General features: G+C 42.3%; 1 protein-coding gene across 5 annotated transcripts in view; it reads right to left on the bottom strand.

Moving 5' to 3' along the window:
- The window catches only part of TLK2 (tousled like kinase 2), a gene marked incomplete at both ends in the record, with an annotated part of 39,169 nt that overhangs the window by 15,842 nt on the left and 8,595 nt on the right, over positions 1-14,732 (bottom strand). For 3 of the 5 annotated variants that reach the window (XM_079547300.1, XM_079547299.1, XM_079547298.1), the window contains 9 exons: positions 346-482; positions 1,828-1,938; positions 3,306-3,398; positions 6,274-6,369; positions 6,918-7,085; positions 9,797-9,892; positions 10,928-10,971; positions 12,082-12,151; positions 14,359-14,430. In XM_079547300.1, coding sequence (XP_079403426.1) covers positions 346-482; positions 1,828-1,938; positions 3,306-3,398; positions 6,274-6,369; positions 6,918-7,085; positions 9,797-9,892; positions 10,928-10,971; positions 12,082-12,151; positions 14,359-14,430 — 887 coding nt within the window. The remainder of the gene's footprint in view (positions 1-345; positions 483-1,827; positions 1,939-3,305; positions 3,399-6,273; positions 6,370-6,917; positions 7,086-9,796; positions 9,893-10,927; positions 10,972-12,081; positions 12,152-14,358; positions 14,431-14,732) is intronic. The other 2 variants (XM_079547301.1, XM_079547302.1) reach the window with 2 other exon arrangements.

Consider the following 14,732-nt stretch of genomic DNA (forward strand, 5'->3'; position numbering starts at 1 on the left):
CAAACCAAATTGATTGACTCTGGATACACATGAGAGTCTGGCCTCCCTCCCCCCACACTCTATGCATTGCACAGCCAGACAGGTGCACTGAGAACACCTAACAGGGCAGCCTGCTTCTTTCCAATCCAGAGGCCAACTCAAACAATTTGACTCCAGTTTTAAGTCTCTGGAGTTAAGTGGAAGCATATTTCTCACTAAAAGGTTCCTCGCTGTCTGTAGCCGAGTCCCTGTCTGATCCTTTCATGCATCAGTCACACCGTTCTCCCATTCTGACATGCAAGACATCACACACAACTGCTCAGTTTCTCCTTTTCTGTCCCTGTAGGTAAAGAAAACTGTCCTCACTTGATGAGGTTCTGGAAGGCATAGCCATCTGTCCACTGCTCAGTGAAGGACGCCCCGTGCCGCACCGTGGTGAAGTGGCCCAGCCTCAATCGATCCTGCATGCTCTTATCTCTGCACGCCATCTTCTCCTGTTTTGACTGAAAACAAAACACGTGTTAAAATAAAACCCTCAGATTAGCAGCTAAGAGTTAGGCCTTGTCTAAACTCACTTCCAATCCCTGACACCTTTTGCTGTGTTCCAGTACTGCTTACTTGAAACCAGCTGAACTTTATTGGTGAAATTACTGATGGTGCTTCTGCAGTCTGACAGCTTCTTTTCTGGCATTTCAGCTTTCTATTTTCTTTCCCGTTACTGCTTGGGCTGCTCACCCATTCTATCATCAGTTGAAACTCAATTTAACAGTAGGATTAAAACTATCTCTGCATCAGTAGCTTAGCTGGACTTCAGATACGTCTCTCATCAGGCCCTTATTCACTCTAATAGGAGGTGAAGGAGGAAAACACACCCCAAATCAACATTAAGACTAAGATACAGTGATAAGCCAACTCAATCCTAGCCAAACAGCACTCCCAGAAGAGACAGCCTCAATTAAGACTCCAACAGAAAAAAAGCGGTGGTGGTCTCCGTCACAAAGTATTTCCAGTAAGTGAAAGAAAGTTTCTAAGGCCTGGAGGTGAGAACAGCAAAGATTCAGTCAATTAAGATTAAAGATGAACCAGCACAGCTCCTCAGTGGAGCTACACACTGCTTATCTGAACACCAGGTCTACGTAACACAGCCCAGAGTTACAAATCCTCCCAGAAAACGGAGTCCCATTCAGCCAAGGATAATCAGCTCAGTGACAAAAGCAAACCAAACAGACTGCCCACACTGGCCAGCACCCAGGTATTTGTGCTCATCCAGTGCCCACGAACAATTGGTGTTATTGGCCAACAGGTGAAAGAGAATCAAAACCCCACATTGTTGAACTAAAAGGAAATCTGCAAATCTTTCAACAGCGAAGCAAGCTGGATGCCTGTAAACAACAGCTTGGCACTTTCTCAGAGTCTTTTTCATGTTATTTTAAGTACTGTACAAAGCAATGATCTCCAGCTCCGTCATTTGAAAGAAGAAAGTTTTAAATCACTTGCCCGTGTCACAGAGCAGATCTGGCAATTTCACTTCACAATGGGACATTGCTCCTGTACAGCAAGTGCTGGACAAAGGCGCTTTTCAGATACACGAGTGTCAAAGCAAGTAATGCCTGCTGCATTTAGAGCTCAGACTATTTCACTTCAGCAAGGGAGATCTCTGAGACTCAAAAATAACCAAACATTCTGAATGCTTTCAGTCTTCAGATTACATTCCTATTTGCAGAGAAACAATTCAAGACAAAATTCCAGTTGTCTCTTATCACCAGAGCAATAGGAGCAGATTTTCACTGCCAAGAAAGATAGAGAAGCTTTCAAATGCACCAGCTGTGACTGCAGCCTGCTGCTCACCTTTTCTATAAGGAGCTTCTTGCTCATCGTTACACATCTATTCAACCTCTCCTTGTACTTCTCCAGCATCTTTTGTTGTTCATCTATCTGCCGTCTCAAATCGCAGTTGGCCTAAAAGAGAACAGAGAAGACAAGCCTTTAAGTCACTCAGTGAGAGCCAAGCTGAGCACCACCTAGAAAGAAAGCTAGCTTGAGGCATCAGATAAAGGAGAGCAAAGCAGGCAGGATAAAGGAGAAAAAGAAAAAATGCAAAAAGGCCATGTTTCTCTTCTCTAAACATCCAAGCAAAGCTCTTGTATTTTTAACCCATTCAGACCTTAGCACCCTATAAAAGTGTTATCATTCTTTTACACGTGAAAAACTAAGGTACAAAGAAACTAAGCACGAGGACTTTATTATTTATTTTTAAAGCAATTGAGACCTTGTCACAGCTATCTCAGAACAGCTTAGTCAACCCTAGAGTATCCTCTCCATTTCAGCCACAATACTGGCAGAGTAAAAGGACAGACTTCACATTTTCAATTAAATTCTCCTCTGAGCTACTGTCCATCAGCCCTGCTATAGACTTCTCCCAGTAACACTGCCACAGTGCACAGTGGTATCTGATGTGCTACTATTTTCACTGATAAAAAGTTAAATTTAACTCTTCCTTTTCCAACCAATGGCTTCTGATTTTAACTGATCTTCTGATAGTAAAAATCCTGCTCCGTGGATTGTTTTCCCACAAAGCCATGTGTGCTTTCATGTGCATCTCTAACACCATGCCTTAGTTTTTAGGTACTGAGACCAGATACACACACGGTCTTTGCTCTTCTCCTTTTAGTGCATTTTCTAATCCTTTTCAGCACTTCACAAGAGATGCCCCTCCAGCTGATGAAAGGCAGATCAACTACAACTCCTCCATTAAGAAAAATACCTTTAAATCAAGGATCTCATCTTTTACTGAAGAGCACTAATGATACAGAGCAGCTTTACTCTTTAGGTTTGACCAAAATATGTGCTCTTCATCTCTGTTTGTCTCGCTGATTCATAAGCCAACATTTCAGAATGAACTCCCTACTGAGAGGTTGCAGAACATGCTACTAAGCAAGAGGCAGGCAGCACCCCAGCATTTAGAAGGGGATAATTCTGAAGAGAAATATGTTAAGTTAGCTAACAAAACTCACAACAAGGGAGCAAAAGATCAAAGAAAGACCAACCCTGCTGAGACAAAAACCTGAGCTTAGCTCCAATGGTTCTGCACTACAGACCCACGCTGTTACAGCTGCCCTGGTTGTGGATTCAAGCAGGCCCAAGCAGAGTGCAAACCAGATAATTATTTTGAGAGTAAGAGGTGACTGATTCGTTTAACCCTTGTGAGTGCTGGCTCTGCAAGTGGTCAGTACACAAAATGCTGCACTGCAGCCCAGCTGGCACAGGTGTTCTTGGGATCTTTAAATAACAGGTTTCAGAAGAGTTGTCCCATTTCAAATACTTACTCTTAGTAAGTCATCTATCCTCCCTTCCTTCTTCTCCAAGTCAGAGTTCTTACTGTTTTCTAGTGCAGATATTTTTTCCATTGTGAGGTCCGACTGTAGAGGAAAACCACCATAAACCACATTTAATAAGAACAGCAGATATTTCACAGTTAGCACATTGCATCACAGAATAACCCTCTTGAAGCCGAACAGATTTAAGAATGAACAAAATCCCCTCCCATTTCCCAGGCTAGGGGATGTCCTCCACTCTTCATCCTCTTATTGCATGATGGGCTGTTTCAACATAGGAGGCTTGGACAGTCAGCACAAAGGCCTAATGCTCTGCTCCGGAGAATGCAGACACAACAAGCTACCACCACCTCCACATACTGTCAGTTTTGTTTTAATAGCTGAATTTTGCCCAGCCCACAGTGGTCTCTAACACTCAGCACCCTTTCCTGCACTGCAACACAACCTGCACAAGGTAAAAATGGAAACCAACCCACTAAAAGTCACCCCTCAGCTGGAATACCAAATCGATGGCCATGAACAACCACTGGCTAGACAAAAGACAATATCTACGTGTTTGGGCTTTTTTTCAGTCTTGGCCAAAACTGCAGGTGCTTATTTTAAAATGTAACAGATTGACATTATTTATGTAATTAGGCACAAGCTTTTCCTTCCAACAAACTGATGTGTTTTTGCCCAGAAGGGTCCCAACCTTTACTGTTTTTGAGTGAAATCTGTTGGGAAAATTGTACCAAGTGCAGCATATATCAAACACCTTCACCCAATGATATGTTACGTCCATAAACAAAATACAAAAGACATGCTATATTTTGCAGCAACAAGAATATTTCAAACTCAGGATTCCAATTAATTGGTAGGGAAGAAGTCAGTATGCACATGAACATAACATCTAAAAAAACCAAACAAACAAGAGCTCAAGGGAATCTTGTTCCTTGTCTGCAAACACAGATTTCACATTTACAGCTAGAAAGCCACTATCCTGATTCTGAGAAGAGTTAGCAGAGACTTACCTGCAGAGTTCTTAATAACTGTTCTCCAAATTCCAGGCTTGCCTGGAAGCTAACACCATGAAGCAAGAGACAAACTTGGTAGACTGAACACTATTACTTCTCTATCCAGTATGGGAAAGATCAAAATGAACACCTGCCAGCACTGCATCTCAAGCAAGATGAGCCTAAATCCCACAAGATAAAGAGAAGGCTCGGGCAGGTCACCTCACTGCTGCCTTCACTTCATTGATGCTGCCTGACAGCCTGCAGGAGGCACGCAAGGCTAAAACTTCTGTGGCTGTTGAGAACTCAAGACTGTATCCACTCAGCCAAGCAGCAAAAGTCTCTTCAGTAACTGTTACATCCACTCGTCAGATGCACATACATGCTTGCACCGTGTCAGATGATGTCATGCTTCAGGATGTATGCTTCTACATGCACAGTGATTTATTTCACCACAACTCACCTTGCCTCAGAGAACTTGGAAGCCCTTGCACTGATGGAAAATGCTTGGGAAATTATGCTCATACTCCCTTGCTTTTGGCATTGCCAAGAAATTCAAGCTGGAAATCTCTGAGTGTTTTATATTCCCCATCTATCAACCTCAAATAGTTTGAGAAAACATAAAAATGTACAATATTCTCATCGCACAGGCAAGCATCTTTACAGATTTTTTGCCTTAAGCATCTACTACATCTGCATCTCTGGAAAATACAAGGAAGCTGAGTGCTGGCACAAAGCATACTAAGCTAACACATCTCCCTTCTTAGGGAAGATGGATGCTGCAGGCTTGTTGAGCACAGGAGATAAGAATATCTTGCTCGCTGCAGCTGGTACCACTATTTCAGGCAGCGATGTTGGGATAGCAGAGGCTGACATCTGAAAAGCCTCCCTGGCAGGTACTTGAGCCTTGGCATCATTCTATCACAAGCAAGACGCAGGGATCTTCACAGACCAGCATTTTAACAATACAGACAACAGAGCTGACCCCAGCGACACGACAGGTCTCAGAGATGTTAGCTAGTTAGCATCCCCAGTAATTCTTCATGCACAAAGAACTTGTACCACCTGCTGGGGAAATGGAGAATGAACTTGCCCCAGCAGTGAAACTATCTGATACAAACTGATGTGTGAAAATGACTGACACAAAACTGACTGCTTAGAAATCACTGGAGGGAAGGGTCACTCGTGGAGTAATCAGAGATGAAAATCAAAAGATTAAGAGAAGGCATGAAGAACAAACGAGCAAGATGCACTGTAGGTAAAACTTAACGTCCTGCTATGCAACAGAGGAAGATGACACAGCTAGAAGTAAATCTTGCTGCAACGCCACAAGAAGAATCTTAACAGATTATAAAAGGAATCACAAGACTGGCACAAATAAAACAGCTATTCCTCTTCTTGACTCCAGCTCATTGAACTTGCTGAGAAGCACCTTCAAGAAGACATCACGTCTCACCTTCTCAGGGCAAACTAGGTCACAGGTGTACTCAACAACTGCAGAGGACAAAGAACTTGCAGCTAGGCTGTGGGTATTTGTGTAATCAGTGTGGATGCACCCATGATTGACAGCACTCAAATAGAGGTATCCGTAAGTACAATTTACTTCATGTATTCACTAATAAGGAGAGGAAGAACACTGAAGATACAACACAACTGAAACAGACAGGGCAAGACACAGCTATTCCTCTCCTGAGCGTGTTCTCATGCAGTTGAAAAACTGGCCACAATACTGACACAGAAAAGCCTCAGGAACATATCAAGCAAACTCCAGTAGCAACAGCTGAGAAGTATCCTTTTACAGGATAAAGAACAAAGTTCAGTGTGATTCACCTTTAATCAGTACAGTTAAAGACTAAGTCGGTTCTACCAGTTCTTTTGACATTGAGTCTATTTCAAGTGGTGTAGAAGACAAGCTACACCAAGTTTAAATCTCGTATCCAAGAGATGTATCATCTGGTAAGCTATACCTGTGACTGTTTGTGCTGGATGGAAATCTGTTTTTGGGAAGTGCAGGAATGCTCAGTGTTCCCTGATCCCGTAGAAGATGGGCTGCCTTGCTGGGCCTGCAAAAGAAAGTCAGGGTATTGTTATATGCTCCTCAACATGACTGCTGGTGCCCATGCAGATACACTTATCTTTACATGGGAGGTGTAATCTGGCCTGGGTACCATACTTTTATGTTAAGGTTTAAGAATGCTCTAGTTCATTAACACAAGAGAATCAGCTGCTCTGAAGAAGTCTGGCCCAACCTGCTAAAAGACAAAGCTTTTAAAAAACCTAGTGTAACTCATGTCAGCTGAGATTAAGCTAGCCCAAAATTTACACTTCTAAAAGCAAGGCTGTACTCCATTCTTTTCGATTTTCACAGTCAAGCAGGCACTCGCACTGCTGTTTCCATCTACGTAAGACTTTTAAATTGTTAACTTAAAACTCAACTCATTTTATTAACAAGTAAAGCCTGGGACCTAGAACTCTTCACAAGGAAGAAGAACTTACCAGAAGATGGTAGACTTGGTCATCAACAAACCAGGCTGCACTTGAGCTCCTTCAAATGCCCCATCCCTTAACTAGAAACATCCCCTGGCATTCAAGTCCTTTCAGAGCTGCTCACCGAGACAAAAGTAAAGCAGAGGCCACCTCCCCTCTGTGCCAGCTGCTCATTCTCTAGCCGCTGTTTCGCCAGCATCACCGACATCAGCGTTGGCAGAGCAGAGTGATCCTCCTGCGGTTCCTTTGCTGTGCTGCCGTCTACCCCATACAGCGGCTGCTCCACTCGCCGCTGTAACACAGTCAAAAAAGAGACAATAAACTTTTTTTCCTTTTTTTTTTTTTCCTTTTTAATTTAAATTTTTTTTTTTTTTTTTAAAACTGATTCTCTGACTCTGCCAAAACTGTTGTCAGTGAAGCAGCTGCTCAGCAATGGGCAGGCAGCACGGTGAGGTTCTCATCGTTCCAACTGGATTCCCAGAATGTTTGTTCCAATGTCAGACATCAAAAAGGAGATGAAGTTAGCAATTTAACAAAATAACAAATGGACACACAGGACAGAATCCCTTGTCAGTTGACACACCCCCTTCCTTTGAAAATATTTTGGAGCCAGTGGGGTAATATAGGTCAGAGATGCAGAAGTCACAGTACAGTGTAACTCTGCTTGAAGTTACAATACTTTGTTTATTAAGGACTCATTTTAACACAGTCAGTTGTCATCATAAATTGGTTGCCCCAGTGAAGTAAGCCAAGTCATAACTGCTAAATGCAGCGACCTAACCACATCCAAGATCCAGATATCAAGTAGCCTCGTTTCTGTCATTAAGGCAGGGATAAACCACTTGTGAGATAAGCAAAGCACTAACATATTCCTAAAGTTCTTCACAAAGATGCAGAGCATCTGTAAGGGCCAGCTTCCTTCTCATACAGTGGACTCGTTTTCCAAAGGTGATCCAGAAATGGGGTTCAGTAAGAACAAGAGTTATCTGAGCCACGTTGATTACAGCACTCAGACTTCAAAAGCCAGCCCGTGACCACTGAGACTTGGCAGCCTGGGTAGCACTCATCTAAGTCATTACAAGCCATAACTCCAGGCCAGGCATACAGCACAGAGAAAGCAAGAAGTCAGGTCAGGCTCTAGTTTCTCTTAAAACCCAAAGTGCAACCTGCAGCATGTTTTCTGCCTAACATTACAGATGTCAAGAGCTTTTCTTCCCTCAGTGGAACATCTGCATATGAGAGCGACCTTGCAAGAGGCTGAAGACCTGCACATCATTCTTCTGCTCAAAGGAGAAGCAAGGCAATTTAAAGCAGTCAAGAGATTTGAAGACAAGAAGCAACAACCTGATGCCATTACAATTCCTGTGCAAGTCCTCACTGCAAAAAATTTCCAGAACAGCATACATTAACTCACAGGTTTGTCTCCCTGTGAAAGACATTTTAACACTCCGCTCTCTTCCTAGACCACACTGACATCTGCAATGGATAAGATATTCCATCTCCTCCAGTTTCCACTCATCCCCCCACTTTTAGGGCTTAGCTCAAGCTGTTGGTATTCAGTTTGTAAGAAGATGATAGATCTTGCAAATGCACATAATAGTTTGTTATGAATATGCAAACATTGCAAGTTTAGCTGCAAGAGTAAAGAAGAGAAGATAAGAAACACAAAGAGCACCTGCTCAAGCAGAGAGACAAACTGACCTAGCCCAAACTAACTGTACCATCAGCCTTCACCACATGAGAAATGTTTTGTTCAACCTTTTACCTACTCAATATACACAAGCAGAGAAGAAGAAAAGCAAAGGAAGACTCACGTAGTCCCATTACAAACACCTGTAGGTTGGAACAAAGAGCTCTCCCTACTTTTGGAGGTATTCTTTCTTTCATTAATTCCTTTTTAAGGAGGAGTATTAGTGAATTAATAAGACAAGGATGATCAATCATAGATATATTTTGTACTTATAGTCATTCAAGACATCTAGAAGCACAGCTGAAGCTCACCCTTAAAGCAGCACTGCAGAGTTTCAGTATCTAGTAACATGTATTGAATTCAGTGCTGGGATTTAGCTCAGTACACATTCATGAAATGTGCAGAATAATGTAACCAGTGAAGTCTTTGCATTTGGTTTTCGGGGTACGAACCTTTCCCATAGTGCTCTGTGCTTCTGTGACACTCAATAAATACTGAAACATTTTAAAGAGGGGTGATGGCAACGTTCAAAACTAGAGATCAAATACCGCAGCCTCTGAATGCTGCTTTGCTAGTTGAAAGAAATTTCTTTAGCTTGTGCAAAAACAGCTTAAAATACTGGTTATTCCTTCATGTTCAGATTGTGCAGAAATGCTCAGACAGCAAAATTGAATTATTTAAACAAAAAACACCAACAGATGTGCTTGTACACACATCTCTTTGCAAGCTTTCGCGAATGCTCCTCACAAATCACATGCACAGACAGAAGGAAAAGATTTTCCCAATATTACGATGGTGTGTACATCTTTCCTTAGACCCAAAGAGTGAAATCAAGATCAGAAATATCACTGTACTGGTGCTACATAAGCATACATGATACTCCCAACTTCATGTAGAAGTTCATGAGCCACACTAGAGTGCAAGGTAACAGCAATTAAACCAGTTCCTTCTTTTCTTAAGGACAGCAAGCCATCTGTATCCACACAGCACGTAAAAATACAGATTGTGATGCTTTAAGCTCAGATAGTGACATCATTTGCAACTGGACTAACAACTGCTGCAGGATCCTAAACATTCAGCTTTGCTGCCCAAACCCAGTTTCAGCTATAGAAAAAACAAAACAAAGCACAACAACACAATACAAAACCAACCAACAAAAAAAAAACCACAAAGAGAAGTGATTAAAGACCAAGTGAAACCACTTACCGAGAGACCCTTCCTTCCTGTTCAGAACATTTTATCATCACCTGCCTGAAGCACGGCCACCAACAGAAGCAATGTGCCACCCACACCATCCCCAGGAGAACACTTACTGGTAAGGGGTTGGATAAGGAATGCTGCGGTGATGATCTGGCAACTGGTGGCACACTTCTACCAGGACTGGTTCCTGGGCCGCTTCCCCCAGCAAACTGACCAAAGCAACAGATTTGATCATCAGTCATTCCACAGAGATACTGTACTTCAGTACATTTAACAGAGAAAGAAGCAATGTGATATTAAAGATGAAGCCACGCAGGCTCCTGGGACTCATTTAAACAAACCGAAGATAAGCTGGGAGGAAAACTTTAAAATTTCATGCGTTGTTGTCAAAAATAACAGCGAAAGTTCGTACTTCAGACAAACATTTACATTTGCACTGGGTACATTTCTCATTTTAAGACAAAAGATACAAGCCAGCTCGTCGCTAATGCTTGGCTGTACACTAATTATTTGCTGTGCGGAATTAGGAATTCAATTCTCTGAACTGAGGAGGTGTGTCTAACTGTGCACCATGGAAGCATTCGTGCCAGCTGCTGTGGAAGATGAGATACATAAGCAGCTGGGCAACTGGTCTAGTTGGTACAGGAATTGTTCTGCACTGCACAATCATGGAATCACAGAATGGCTTGGGTTGGAAGGCACCCCAAGGATCATCAAGTTCCAACCCCTCTGCCATAGGCAGGGCCACCAACCACCAATCATTTATCAAAAACTTAAACCAGGAAAGAAATGAGCACTAATAAACAGTTGATTTCTGACTCCAAGCTAACGAGTAAAATAAAGAAGAAAATTCTGGGGCTGGGGGGAGGTGGGGGTGTGGGAGGAGGCAGGTAGATTCCTTTGCACAGGACCTTGTATTAAAGTAGGATTGCATGCTAAGAGCACAAATATCCTCATCCAAGATCCAGGTGCCAGGCCTACATTTACACGACCACTCTTTAAAATAAAAACCAAAACTGCTTCATCAGTTGTTCAAAGAGAATTTAAAAACCAGCTTCCAAAAAATCTCACATCCCCCCACACAACCACAGTTGGATGTATCAGGTTAACATTATCAATCAATGACTCCAAACTATTATTTAATAGGACAGATCAGTAACAGCAGTCACGTTACAGACCTCCATCTGCCAATTATGCACAACACGAATTCAATCAGATTCCTCAATCTATGTAAAGATACTTACCTCAAAATAGTCACTAATTTTATGTCCTCTAGGAGTGCCTTTTCCTACAAGGAAAAATGAAGAATGAAAATAAAAGAGTTTATATATGTATATATATATGTATATACACACACACACACACACACATTAAGAACAGAAATTATGAAATAGTGCTCTGAAAACTACTCCTGTACTTCAACACTCCTTTCCCTGTACTTCTTTAGGTGCAACACTGACCATAACAGAAGCTTCTAAAGAACAAAAGACTGCCCCAGGGTTACAGCTCTGTGTGGCTGTTGGGAGGGTTTAGAGTTGACAATTCAATTAACTCTCAATTCCAAACACGTCAAATCTAATCAAACATCATTTGTACTTGCTGAAGGACTTAAAAAAAACACGAAACCTCGCTGGACACTCCACAGTTCTCCAAACTTTCCTTCAAGATGAGGGCAGAGCAAAGGGTACTTTTACCTCTACTTTACTCCATCACCTTCACATAAATTACTGCACATTAGATTTCTCACAAGCATCCCTGTAAAAGTTAGAGAAAAAACTAGCAGTGGCTTAATAGCACCTCATTCAAAATTAGCCCTTCTCTCTTACTGTAGTGTTATCAAAGCCATTCTGTCAACGCAATCCTCAGTACTTTCTTTTGAAGAATAAAAGAAATAAATCTGCCCCTGTGCCCCATAGGAAATCCAAACTTGGACCAAAACACTCTGGTTCTTCTCAGTACTTTGAGTCAGCACTGTCTGCTTTATACTCAAGTACAGTTTGTTCCCTATTTGTTATGGTGAGAACCTCCTTTAACAAAGCAGGCATACGTCTCAAATAGGCAACAGAGAGTACATCCTGTATTTTGAAGCCTGGCTGCAGTATGCATAGTGACATGGGACCAGAACGACACTGCAGAGATGCCATATTAAGCCTTTGGGCAGTCTGTCCCAAAAACTCTAATCATTTGGGTAAATAAGCTGAAGATGAGTGTTTTCCTGCCAATAGGGACAACAAGGTTCCCAGAAGAGAACTGCACCATCACGGAGCAGTTCACAACAAGCTGCCTGACACACACCCTTGAGAAGAGCCATTAGTTTCCTCAGACACTGACTGTGCCAAACGCACACAAATCACCAACCATCCAGAAATCCTACAGCTGGGTCAGGAAAATGGATTACCTTGACTGGTCTCATACGCTTCTGCTTTCCTTTTTCTATTCCGCTGGTCATTCTGTTTTTTCTCAGGAGTCTGTTAAACAATACTTGAAAATTAACATTTCTGCAGTTATTCCAAAGTTTAAAGAAAATGCCAAAACACAATAATCTGCTCCACATCCCCAGTGGCCATTTCATTTCTCTGGTGCATTTGCTTCTACTGCTGGTACTTAAAGAAACAATAGCTCTCAAAGAGCTGCTACCTTTGGATACAAGCACTGCAAAATGGACAGAACTCGGTTAGAAATTAGGTTAATTTCCTCTCCCCTCCTCCCTCTTTTTAGTTGCAATATGCCAGCCTCACAGTTAGCAGAACAAGTTCACATAAAAAAGGTAAAAATAAAACAATCTGTGTAAACCATTTGAGGATGACTGCAGAACTGGCACAAGGGGCGCAGGGTGACTGAGGACAGGACAGTTCATCTTCCTGAAGCTGTTTGCACACAGCTGTCAGAACTGTGCCATCCATTGGTGCACGTCTGCAACCTTGCACAAATAAAGGCAGAGTTCCCTGAGATGGCAGCCAGGAGAAAGCTGCCACAGATGCAGCACTTCATCTGGATTCGGTTTGTTTTGCATCTGTTCTCATTAAGGTGAGAGCAAAAGGGACCCTGGCATGGTGCATTCTGTGTCACCAGAGTCACATATGTGGCCAACCCTGCTGAGATCATGAGGAAACACAGCACTGGAAACAGCTCACCGAGGCTGCTGGAAAGAGAGATGTCTTGTCATTTCCATCACCGTGTCATTAGCAAAAGAATCTCTTACCCATCCTAAAGAGTCCCAAATGATTTCCAAGCTATAGGCTTTGCAATCGCTTCAGTCACTGCAAAGCTGCAGCCCAGGGGCAAGAGGAAAACCACAGCGTGCAAAACAACACTGGGGGAGGGAAAGGCATGGGCAGAAAGTTTGTGGTAAACCTAAGCTTCGTGCTCTTTGGAAACCAAAGTCCAAAGTACCCTGTTTAAGACCTCTGCCAAAAGACTTGCTCACAGTAAGCACAGAAATCAATCTACCTCCTTTAATAGGATGAAAAGGATAAAGCTGACACAGCCAGAACCCAAACCTGGCTGCGTCCCCAGCAGATGCTGGACACCTTTGGTCCCACCTCACCAACCAGGCCATCGCTGTCATGTTATCTTGGTAAGATGATGGAAGGGTTGTTAAGACTGGGGTGACCACTGCGACTGCAAAGCACTTTTTAAAACTGAGAGGCTAAAAAAACCTCTGTAACAATCGAGAGAGTTGCTGCACCAGCTCCAGCATGTGTACCAGTGAATGAAAAAGCCTCCTCAGTGCTGAGCGAAGAGCAACTCATGCTGGAGTGACTGTAACAACACCAGCCCCACATTACAGCCTCCGTGGAATTCTAGGCATATTAATGAGAGTCAGTTTCAGTTGTTCTTCCACTCAAGTACATTTATATAACCAAAATTACACACAACATTATCTTTTATAGACTGAAAAGCCAGGAATGGAAGATTTGATTATGTAAGCTTGGTCAATTTAAATCACTCCACACAGGCTGATCAAAAATCAAGTAAAATAAGACATAATGCTCAATCTTTCACTCTCTGCTGTACTTGCAGATACTTTGTTCTTGAATGACTTAGCTTCACCAGACACCTCACATCAGTAATGCCACATAATAGAAGGAAATATGGCCCACAACTTACCTGGTAATTGGGTGGAAAGAGCTTTAAAGCCATAAGAAAATGGCCTTTAATTTGAGACACTGTTATTTGAACGTGTGATTTTAAAACAAAAAAAATTAACTCTGCAGTTCATTTTACTGCTGCTTTAGCAAGTGTTTAGAAATAGCTGACACTAAAGCAGTGAGTTTAAATGGGGACAAAGGATCAATTTTCACCTCCCCACAATTCTACAGAGTGGTTCATGAGAACACTCAGCTCTGCAGAGACTTTTGCAAATCCACATTTTTGATAGGTAAGGCAAACTTTTCCATTAATGCTCTCTGGCTTTTTGTTTGGCCAAAACTTTATCCAAAACCCACAAACAAATCACAATGCAGCTGAAAACAATTTCATAAGCTGAGTTTTATGAATGTTGTGTTTTTTTGGGGGGGGTTGGGTAAAATGTGTTGCAGTGGGAAGCTTCAAGAAGGGTTGTTTCACAGCGTGGTCTAAAGGCTGTGCTTGTTCCCATAAAATTCCTTCTACACTTTCAATCCAATCGTGTTTAACTCAAACTGGATGACTGTTTGGGTTTGTGCCTGCTTACCTCCAGTTCTTTATCACTGAGAGAACCCACGCTGCATAAGCTCTGGTTGGAAGACTCGCTATTTAATGGACCCTAGTGGAAAACAAGCAAATATAGTTAGAAAGTTTCCCTACAAGGCAGATACACTCTATCACACATTGCATCTCTGGGCAAACTATGCTGCACTAAGCCACATGGATACAGCAGCAACATGGGTCAAATATCTATACACATGGTAGCGCACTAAAAACTGCACAAGTCATGAGGAACAAGACTGAAGCCAGGCAGCTTTTTCTCAGTGTTCTGATTTGGCTTTTGCAATTATGTCTATTTCTGCATCAGTTTAATTCCTATTTAACCACAGTCACAAAGCAGTCAAGGCAGCATTCAAAAGG

The sequence above is a fragment of the Tetrao urogallus genome (assembly GCF_951394365.1).
Source record: "Tetrao urogallus genome assembly, chromosome: 26".
Classification (NCBI taxonomy): Eukaryota; Metazoa; Chordata; class Aves; order Galliformes; family Phasianidae; genus Tetrao; species Tetrao urogallus.